The 12,056-nt window shown below is 41.8% G+C and overlaps 1 protein-coding gene across 1 annotated transcript in view; it reads left to right on the forward strand.

The window, feature by feature from the left end:
* The window catches only part of LOC110487749 (ecto-NOX disulfide-thiol exchanger 2), a 202,247-nt gene that overhangs the window by 52,414 nt on the left and 137,777 nt on the right, over positions 1-12,056 (forward strand). The window contains exon 2 of the mRNA XM_090198596.1: positions 968-1,090. Within this exon, the coding sequence (XP_090054722.1) occupies positions 988-1,090 (103 nt within the window). The 5' untranslated portion in view covers positions 968-987. The remainder of the gene's footprint in view (positions 1-967; positions 1,091-12,056) is intronic.

Here is a 12,056-nt window from a genome sequence, read left to right on the forward strand (position 1 = left end):
TTAGTCCTTTATTATACCAGACAGAGGAAACATCATTATTCCTTTATTATACCAGACCCTCAGCTACCTCGGACCAATCAGTCTGCTGCTCAAGTGATTAGACAGTGCGCGAGCACACACACACAGCATCAGTGTTAGCAGATGACAGTGACCTTTGAGGTGTGTGAAGTGTTGTTCTCATCATCACCAACGGTTTGTTTTGGCATCATAAGGCAGGAGAGCAGTTCAGTGCCACAGCCAGTCAACACACTTTACCGTCTGTCAGAGGGACAGGTAAAAGAAATGAGAGCCAGAAAGCCCATTTACAGTTGTGAAATGGTTTAGATGGGAGGAATAGGCTGGGGTTGAATGTGTGATGCGTTCTTGTTTACTTGGGGTATTTTACTGTAGGGATCTTGGCAGAAAACCAGACTGCTTTCCCTGGGGTTGTGTCTGAATTGATGTGTGTGTCTGTAATATTAGGCCATCAATTTTTTTTCAAGTTTTGAATGCCCGACTGCTTTAGAAATGGCCTTTTGCTCAGTACCAAAGCTAGTAATCTTCTTTTCGTGAGCTTTATTCCCTTAAATTGACCGTGACAAAGAAACATAAACTAGCCCTGCTCTTTTACTGAAGTTTTATTGTGTAGATTCTATCTGAGGAGTGTGTTGTGGTAGTACTGTTGTTCATTCTGAGAGTTTGTAGTGTCGGCCAGGGAAGAGAAGCAGCATCATCAGGAGGCCCTCTCTTACAAGAGGTCAGAGGAAGTTCAGCCAAGAGGGGAATGAATTCTAATAACCTCTGAATAGAATGTAAAAGTTGGTGTCACTGGACAGATGACCTCTCAAAAAAATAGTTACAAGTTCTTTACTGTGTTATAGAAGCTTTTAAATAGGAAATTAGAGGCAATTGAACAAATCATTTGAGACCATATCTGATTGTACCGTATTCTGACTGACTGACTCTCTCTCTCTCTCTCTCTCTGCAGAAGGGATTTGTAACATATCCATGGACATGTCCAACCCCATGTCAGACCCCAACGCCTGGGCCACCGCCATGAACAACCTTGGCATGGCTCCCATGAACATGACAGGACCGCCCCTTATGTCAGGTATGGGTCATTTAATCCTAACCATACCTCTACTGTAGCCCCACCCATCTATTTAAGGATTAACATGAGGCCATTTTTTATTTTACCTTGATTTAACTAGGCAAGTCAGTTAAGAACAAATTCTTATTTACAATGGCGGCCTAAGAACAGTGGTTTAACTGCCTTGTTCAGAGGCAGAACGACAGATTTTTAACTTGTCAGCTCGGGGATTTGATCTAGCATCCTTTTGGTTACTGGCCCAATGCTCTAATCACTACGCTAGAAGTGAAGAAGAAGATAGTGTAGTAAACAACAAAGATTTCATGACTAAAATCTGTTTAAGTTGCAGCCTACAAGAAGGAAAAACTACAGGTAAAAATATATCCTAATATGACTTTGAAAGTGTTCAGATAAAAATGTTATAAATATTTTATAATTTTCACCCAAACACTTGTCTAAATTGATGGGTCATGTGAAAGAAATGTTCTAACCTCCCACTTGATATTCTAGAGAATACAGACCATTTCCAATGCATATTTGGAGTTTTGAATCTGAATCTAGATGTGTATTTTAGACATACAGTACCAGTCAAAAGTTTGGACACACCTACTCATTCAAGGATTTTTCTTTATTTTCACTATTTTCTACATTGTAGAATAATATTGACAAACCATTTTAGTTGGGTTGAGGTTGGGTGATTGTGTAGACCAGGTTATCTAATGCAGCACTCCATCACTCTCCTTCTTGGTCAAATAGCCCTTACACAGCCTGGAGGTGTGTTGGGTCATTTTCCTATTTAAAAAAAAAAAGGATTGTCCCATTTAGTGCAAACAAATTGGGATGGCGTATCGCTGCAGAATGCTGTGGTAGCCATGCTGGTTAAGTGTGCCTTGAATTATAAATAAATCACTGACAGTGTCACCAGCAAAGCACCCCCACACCATCATCCGTTCACCTACTCTGTGTCTCACAAAGACACGGCTGTTGGAACCAAAAAATGTCAAATTTGGACTCATCAGATTAAATGACAGATTTCCACCGGTCTAATGTCCATTGCTCATGTTTCTTGGTCCAAGCAAGTCTCTTCTTATTATTGATGTCCTTTAGTAGGGGTTTCTTTGCAGCAATTTAATCAAGAAGGCTTGATTCACACAGGCTCCTCTAAACAATTGATGTCAATATGTGTCTGTTACTTGAACTCTGTGAATGTCTGAGTGTCCACAGAGTGTATGTGGTTGAGGTAGAGACTAGGGGGAGTGTCTAGAGGGTTTGTGTCTGTGTGGCTGCAGTAGAGACTAGGGGGAGTGTCTGGAGTGTTTGTGTCTGTGTGTCTGCAGTATCCAGTGGATGTTTCTGACTGTAACTGCAGACTAGTTGTTGGATTCTGTACATCCTGCGACTCTTCTCACATTTGCCTACGTCTGCCATTTTCCTTATCTCTATTAAAATGAACATGCTGCGCTGAGTCAGCCAGATGGACTTATGACTATTATCAGTCTGAGGACCTGAGATCCACACAGCTCAGTTCCAGACAGACAGATGGCAGGATGGCAAAAGCTTTGAAACCCTTAGTTAATCCTATTTTGTGACACGCATACACAACTCAAATAGTAATTCAAATCTGTCATTAACGCCATTTATACTGAACCTCTTGGCTCTATCGTCAGGGAGGGGTTGCCCATAGTCATGTATCATCATCATATGTCACACAGTCAGGTGAACTATAGACACATCATTGGACTGTAGCTGTCAAATCAAATCAAATGTATTTATGTCGCCCTTCTTACATCAGCTGATATCTCAAAGTGCTGTACAGAAACCCAACCTAAAACCCCAAACAGCAAGCAATGCAGGTGTAGAAGCACGGTGGCTAGGAAAAACTCCCTAGAAAGACCAAAACCTAGAAAGAAACCTAGAGAGGAACCAGGCTAAGATGTTCAAATGTTCATAAATGACCAGCATGGTCAAATAATAATAATCACATTAGTTGTCAAGGGTACAGCAAGTCAGCACCTCAGGAGTAAATGTCAGTTGGCTTTTCATAGCCGGTCATTAGTAGTATCTCTACAGCTCCTCCTGTCTCTAGAGAGTTGAGAACAGCAGGTCTAGGACATGTAACACATCCGGTGAACAGGTCAGGGTTCCACAACCGCACTCAGTCAGATGAAATTACAGTGGCAGAGCCAACATATTAGTTATCATGAGTCACTCAGTCAGGTGAAATTACAGTGGCAGAGCCAAAATATATGTTATCATGAGTCACCCATTCAGATGAAATTACAGTGGCAGAGCCAACAGATATGTTATCATCATGAGTCACTCAGTCAGGTGAAATTACAGTGGCAGAGCCAACAGATATGTTATCATCATGAGTCACTCAGTCAGGTGAAATTACAGTGGCAGAGTCAACAGATATGTTATCATCATGAGTCACTCAGTCAGATGAAATTACAGTGGCAGAGCCAACAGATATGTTATCATGAGTCATTCAGTCAGATGAAATTACAGTGGCAGAGCCAACAGATTAGTTATCATGAGTCACTCAGTCAGATGAAATTACAGTGGCAGAGTCAACAGATATGTTATCATCATGAGTCACTCAGTCAGATGAAATTACAGTGGCAGAGCCAACAGATATGTTATCATGAGTCATTCAGTCAGATGAAATTACAGTGGCAGAGCCAACAGATTAGTTATCATGAGTCACTCAGTCAGATAAAATTACAGTGGCAGAGCCAACAGATATGTTATCATGAGTCACTCAGTCAGATGAAATTACAGTGGCAGAGCCAACAGATATGTTATCATCATGAGTCACTCAGTCAGATGAAATTACAGTGGCAGAGCCAACAGATATGTTATCATGAGTCATTCAGTCAGATGAAATTACAGTGGCAGAGCCAACATATTAGTTATCATGAGTCACTCAGTCAGGTGAAATTACAGTGGCAGAGCCAAAATATATGTTATCATGAGTCACCCATTCAGATGAAATTACAGTGGCAGAGCCAACAGATATGTTATCATCATGAGTCACTCAGTCAGGTGAAATTACAGTGGCAGAGCCAACAGATATGTTATCATCATGAGTCACTCAGTCAGGTGAAATTACAGTGGCAGAGTCAACAGATATGTTATCATCATGAGTCACTCAGTCAGATGAAATTACAGTGGCAGAGCCAACAGATATGTTATCATGAGTCATTCAGTCAGATGAAATTACAGTGGCAGAGCCAACAGATTAGTTATCATGAGTCACTCAGTCAGATGAAATTACAGTGGCAGAGTCAACAGATATGTTATCATCATGAGTCACTCAGTCAGGTGAAATTACAGTGGCAGAGCCAAAATATATGTTATCATGAGTCACCCATTCAGATGAAATTACAGTGGCAGAGCCAACAGATATGTTATCATCATGAGTCACTCAGTCAGGTGAAATTACAGTGGCAGAGCCAACAGATATGTTATCATGAGTCACCCATTCAGATGAAATTACAGTGGCAGAGCCAACAGATATGTTATCATCATGAGTCACTCAGTCAGGTGAAATTACAGTGGCAGGGCCAACAGATATGTTATCATGAGTCACCCATTCAGATGAAATTACAGTGGCAGAGCCAACAGATATGTTATCATCATGAGTCACTCAGTCAGATGAAATTACAGTGGCAGAGTCAACAGATATGTTATCATCATGAGTCACCCATTCAGATGAAATTACAGTGGCAGAGCCAACAGATATGTTATCATGAGTCACTCAGTCAGATGAAATTACAGTGGCAGAGTCAACAGATATGTTATCATCATGAGTCACTCAGTCAGGTGAAATTACAGTGGCAGAGCCAACAGATATGTTATCATCATGAGTCACTCAGTCTGATGAAATTACAGTGGCAGAGTCAACAGATATGTTATCATGAGTCACTCAGTCAGATGAAATTACAGTGGCAGAGCCAACAGATATGTTATCATCATGAGTCACTCAGTCAGGTGAAATTACAGTGGCTGAGCCAACAGATATGTTATCATCATGAGTCACTCAGTCAGATGAAATTACAGTGGCAGAGCCAACAGATATGTTATCATGAGTCACTCAGTCAGATGAAATTACAGTGGCAGAGTCAACAGATATGTTATCATCATGAGTCACTCAGTCAGGTGAAATTACAGTGGCAGAGCCAACAGATATGTTATCATCATGAGTCACTCAGTCTGATGAAATTACAGTGGCAGAGTCAACAGATATGTTATCATGAGTCACTCAGTCAGGTGAAATTACAGTGGCAGAGCCAACAGATATGTTATCATCATGAGTCACTCAGTCAGATGAAATTACTGTGGCAGAGCCAACAGATATGTTATCATCATGAGTCACTCAGTCAGATGAAATTACAGTGGCAGAGTCAACAGATATGTTATCATGAGTCATTCAGACAGATGAAATTACAGTGGCAGAGCCAACAGATATGTTATCATCATGAGTCACTCAGTCAGATGAAATTACTGTGGCAGAGCCAACAGATATGTTATCATGAGTCATTCAGTCAGATGAAATTACAGTGGCAGAGCCAACAGATATGTTATCATCATGAGTCACTCAGTCAGGTGAAATTACAGTGGCAGAGCCAACAGATATGTTATCATCATGAGTCACTCAGTCTGATGAAATTACTGTGGCAGAGCCAACAGATATGTTATCATCATGAGTCACTCAGTCAGATGAAATTACAGTGGCAGAGTCAACAGATATGTTATCATGAGTCATTCAGACAGATGAAATTACAGTGGCAGAGCCAACAGATATGTTATCATCATGAGTCACTCAGTCAGATGAAATTACTGTGGCAGAGCCAACAGATATGTTATCATGAGTCATTCAGTCAGATGAAATTACAGTGGCAGAGCCAACAGATATGTTATCATCATGAGTCACTCAGTCAGGTGAAATTACAGTGGCAGAGTCAACAGATATGTTATCATGAGTCACTCAGTCAGATGAAATTACAGTGGCAGAGTCAACAGATATGTTATCATCATGAGTCACTCAGTCAGATGAAATTACAGTGGCAGAGCCAACAGATATGTTATCATGAGTCACTCAGTCAGGTGAAATTACTGTGGCAGAGCCAACAGATATGTTATCATCATGAGTCACTCAGTCAGATGAAATTACAGTGGCAGAGCCAACAGATATGTTATCATGAGTCACTCAGTCAGGTGAACCATAGAGACGTGTCATTAACGCGTCCTTGGGAGACAGGAGTGAGAGAAAGCAGAGCTCCTTCTAGAATGATAATGTACCATCGATGTTTGTTTAATGGTTTGGAACTGAGAGTTTGAGATGAATGAAACGCAATAAGGAGCTCCGCTTCTGGTGTTTATTATTTGTTCAATATCAATAGAAGCCCTGCAGGGCATTTATCACTTTAACATTACATTTTGACTTCATCATTTCACTCCTCTGGCTGTGAGGATTTATGCAGTCATGTTTCGTTCCTCTCTTCGTACTAGAATGTCTTGTTTCCCTTTTTCTAAACCACCACCTTCAGCTTCTTTAAAAGCACATTCATATCAACAGAGCTCCAGAATTCTAGGCCTCACAGTAATCCACTAGGACTCCATATTTCAAATAAAGTGGGCTTCGAGGATGCTATTCTACCTACTGGCTTTTTCCTGTTCAATTTCATTTGTACAATTTACTGAGCTGCTGTCAGACTTAGCAGACTCTCTTTGCTACACTGCTGTGCTGTGCAAGAGAAAATGATGCACTTTGTTGAGCCAGTTATAATTGTAGAGCTGTGTTAGTGCGATGGAGAGGAACACTGGTGTGTGTGAGTGTGTGTGTTGCAGTCAGATGGGTAGTAGTGTGGCACTGGGTGGGGTCCACAGATGATGCAATCGTCATCACACTGCGCACTGCCCTACACCACCTGGACAAGAGGAATACCTATTTAAGAATGATGTTCATTGAATACAGCTCATCATTCAACACCATAGTACCCTCCAAGCTCATCATTAAGCTTGAGGCACTGGGTCTCAACCCTGCCCTGTGCAATTGGGTCCTGGTCTTCCTGACTGGCCGGTCCCAGGTGGTGAAAGTAGGAAACAACATCTCCACTTCGCTGATCCTCAAATCTGGGGCCCCACAATGGTGCATGCTCAGGGCCCTCCTGTACTCCCTGTTCACCCACGACTGCGTGGCCATGCACGCCTCCAACTCATCAAGTTTCAGACGACACAACAGTAGTAGGCTTGATTACCAACAACGACGAGATGGCCTATAGGGAGGAGGTGAGGGCACTCGGAGTGTGGTGTCAGCAAAACAAAGGAAATGATATTGGACTTCAGGAAACAGCAGAGGGAGCACCCCCCTATCCACATCGAAGGGACAGCAGTGGAGAAGGTGGAAAGTTTTAAGTTCCTCGGCGTACACATCATGGAAATTATCCACCCACACAGACAGTGTGGTGAAGAAGATGCAACAGGAGGCTGAAGAAATTTGGCTTGTCATCTAAGACCCTCACAAACTTTTATTGTTACACAATTGAGAGCATCCTGTCAGGCTGCATCACCGCCTGGAATGGCAACTGCACCGCCCATAACCGCAGAGCTCTCCAGAGGGTGGTGCGGTCTGCACAACGCATCCTCGGGGGAAAACTACCTGCCCTCCAGGACACCTACAGTACCCGATGTCAGAGTAAGGCCAAAAAGATCATCAAGAACAACAGCCACCTGAGCCACTGCCTGTTCATCCCGCTACCATCCAGAAGGCGAGGTCAGTAGAGGTGCATCAAAAACTGAAAAATAGCTTCTATCTCAAGGCCATCAGATAGGTAAACAGCCATCATTATCACTGTGAGGCTGCTGCCTACATACAGACTGTAAATCTTTGGCCACTTTAATAAATGGATCACTAGTCACTTTAATAATGTTTACATAGCTTGCATTACTCATCGCATATGTACACTACCGTTCAAAAGCTTGGGGTCACATAGAAATGTCCTTGTTTTTTAAAGAGCAGCACATTTTTGTCCATTAAAATAACATCAAACTGATCAGAAATACAGTGTAGACATTATTAATGTTGTAAATGACTATTGTAGCTGGAAATGGCAGATTTTTTAAATGGAATATCTACATAGGCGTACAGAGGCCCATTATCAGCAGTCATCACTTCTGTGTTCCAATGGCACGTTGTGTTAGCTAATCGAAATGTATCATTTTAAAAGGCTAATTGATCATTAGAAAACCCATTTTAGAAAACCCATTTTGCAATTAGTTTTGCACATTATGTTAGCATGGCCTTCTAGGCAGAGTTCCTCTGTCTGTGTTATTTTTCCCATCTTAATCTTTTATTTTTATTGGCCAGTCTGAGATATGGCTTTTTTTTTGCAACTCAGCCTAGAAGACCAGCATCCCAGATTCGCCTCTTCACTGTTGACGTTGAAACTGGTGTTTTTTTGCGGGTACTATTTAATGAACTTGCCAGTTGAGGACTTGTGAGGCGTCTTTTTCTCAATTTTGACACTCTAATATACTTGTCCTCTTGCTCAGTTGTGCACTTGGGCCTCCCACTCCTCTTTCTATTCTGGTTAGAGCCAGTTTGCGCAGTTCTGTGATGGGAGTAGTACACAGCGTTGTACGAGATTTTCAGTTTCTTGGCAATTTCTCGCATGGAATAGCAATAGCCTTCATTTCTCAGAACAAGAGTATACTGATACGTTTCAGAAGAAAGTTATTTGTTTCTGGCCATTTTGAGCCTGTAATCAAACCCACAAACGCTGATGCTCCAGATACTCAAGTAGTCTAAAGAAGTTTTATTAGCCACTTTAATTAGCGCAACAGTTTTCAATTGTGCTAACATAATTTCAAAATAGTTTTCTAATGATCAATTAGCCTTTTAAAATTATAGACTTGGATTAGCTAACACAACTTGTCATTGGAACACATGACGATTGCTGATTGTCACGTTCGTCATAATGAGTGGACCAAGATGCAGCGTGGTATGTTTCCATCCTTTTATTTAGAAGAGAAACTTAAAGCACAAAAACAATAAAGCGAATAAACGAACCATGAAGCTACTTGCAGTGCAGAAAGCAACTACAAACAAACATAGTCAAGATCCCACAAATCACAATGGGGAAAATGGCTACCTAAATATGATCCCCAATCAGAGACAACGATAAACAGCTGTCTCTGATTGGGAACCATACCATACCAGGTCACTATCACTATCACGCCCCAACCAACATAGAGAATAAACAGCTCTCTATGGTCAGGGCATGACACTGATAATGGGCCTCTGTACCCCTATGTAGATATTCCATTAAAAAAAATATTTAAAAAATCGGCCGTTTCCAGCTACACTAGTCATTTACAACATTTAACAACGTCTACACTCTATTTCTGATCAATTTTATGTTAATCAAATTTTTGGTAAATTAAAATTTCTTTCAAAAACAAGGACATTTTTAAGTGACCCCAAACTTTGAATGGTAGTGGATGTATATATTCTTATTCCATTCCTTTACTTAGATTTGTGTGTGTTAGGTTGGTGTTATGGACTTGTTAGATTACTTATCAGATATTGCTGCCATGTCGGAACTAGAAGCACAAGCATTTCGCTATACTCACAATAACCATGTGTATGTGATCAATAAAATGTGATTTGATTTGATTTAATGCAGGGGGGGGGGGGTGTTGGACAGCTGTGGTCGCCCACTACAATCACCTGGAGCTACACCTCCTCCATCTATACTTCTCTACTTCTCTCTCATCCCTTTCTTTCTGTCTCTCTCTGTCTCTCTCTGTCTTTCTCTCTGAAGCCCAAATTATCCAACAGCTTCATTACTGTCATCTCTATACTGAGTCAGCACTCTGCTCCACTGCTATAAAAGTCACAACTAAAGTAGGACAAACATTGCTTCCCCACACTGCTTAATTATACATACGTTTATACATTATACATTATTTCAACATCCTGTTTTCACACACAAACACACGCACACGCGCACAGGACAGCACAGCACAGCACTGCACACCACTTCACAGCACACACACACACAAAGCCTTTGTTATTAGATCGGCTTGTACCTTTGAACTAATCCACCTGGATTTTCTACTGATTCTCCATGTGAGGGATTGAACTTCATCCTCTCCTCTGTTGTTTTTCTTCTGATGGAGCTCTCTCTCTTTCTCTCTGTCTCTCTCTGTCTCTCTCTCTGTCTCTCTCTCTGTCTCTCTCTCTGTCTCCTTGTCTCTCTCTCTCTCTGTTCTTCTTGCAGTCAAACTAACTTTCCCTGCCAAAGAACACAGCTCTGTCAGAACATTAAAATGCACACTGCCTTACCCATTGAGTAGAGCTGGTTTACATATAACTATCTCTTGCTTTCATATTGTTTTAGCTTGTATTATATACCAGTGCCTCATATTCTTATTACATAGAGGTTGTATAGTTTACCACAGTGTAAGAGATGCAATCAACGATGTTGGCTTTCTTCGCTTTGATTCCACATCTCCTCTCAATGACCCAGAAAGAAAGAGACAAGCGTTACATTACAGTAGCATTTGTAGGAAGTCTCCTGTGTTTGCTCTCTCTCTCACTTTCTCTCTCGTAGGCACCTCCCCAGTAACCATTTATTATCCAAGACATTTGACACATTAATCAGCAGTCTTGATTAGATTTATTGCCTCTGTGGTACGAAACACCACCTGCCACCAAGTCATTGCATCGCCAGTCTGTCTAGAGCCAAGTAGCTACAGGGAGATGAGGCTCAGTCAACGTAAAGAAATAAAATGCTGTGGAGACGGACAGGGTCTAAAGAGGCACAGACGTCTTTTCCACTTTGGTTCAACGTAATTTCATTGAAATGATGTGGAAACAACGTTGATTTAACCAGTGTGTTCCCAGTGGGTTGTTTTGTGAAGACAGGGTACAGTATTTCACTATGGGGACATGGGACTGAAAATACTTCACCATGGGGACATGGTACTGTCGAGTCTTCACTATGGGGACATGGTACTATAGAGACTTCACTATGGGGACATGGTACTGTAGAGTCTTCACTATGGGGACATGGTACTGTAGAGTCTTCACTATGGGGACATGGTACTATAGAGACTTCAATATGGGGACATGGTACTGTAGAGTCTTCACTATGGGGACATGGTACTGTAGAGTCTTCACTATGGGGACATGGTACTTCAGAGACTTCACTATGGGGACATGGTACTACAGAGACTTCACTATGGGGACATGGTACTGTAGAGACTTCACTATGGGGACATGGTACTGTAGAGACTTCACTATGGGGACATGGTACTGTAAAGACTTCACTATGGGGACATGGTACTGTAAAGACTTCACTATGGGGACATGGTACTGTAGAGACTTCACAATGGAGACATGGTACTGTAGAGACTTCACTATGGAGACATGGTACTGTAGAGACTTCACTATGGGGACAGGTTGTCTTGTGGGGACAATGTACTGTAGAGACTCCACCATGGGAACATACGACTGTAGAGACTTCACTATGGGGACATGATGTCTTGTGGGGACATGGTACTGTAGAGACTTCACAATGGGGACATCATACTGTAGAGACTTTACTATGGGGACATGGAACTGTAGAGACTTCACTATGGGGACATGGAACTGTAGAGACTTCACTATGGGGACATGGAACTGTAGAGACTTCACTATGGGGACATGGAACTGTAGAGACTTCACTATGGGGACATGGTACTGTGGAGACTTCACTGTAGGGGCATGGTACTGTAGAGACTTCACTATGGGGACATGGTACTGTAAAGACTTCACTATGGGGACAGGTTGTCTTGTGGGGACAATGTACTGTAGAGACTTCACTATGGGGACATGGTACTGTAGAGACTTCACTATGGGGACATGGTACTGTAGAGACTTCACTATGGGGACAGGTTGCCTTGTGGGGACAATGTACTGTAGAGACTCCACCATGGG

Source organism: Oncorhynchus mykiss, chromosome 14 (assembly GCF_057628025.1).
Source record: "Oncorhynchus mykiss isolate SJ-2025 chromosome 14, ASM5762802v1, whole genome shotgun sequence".
Classification (NCBI taxonomy): domain Eukaryota; kingdom Metazoa; phylum Chordata; class Actinopteri; order Salmoniformes; family Salmonidae; genus Oncorhynchus; species Oncorhynchus mykiss.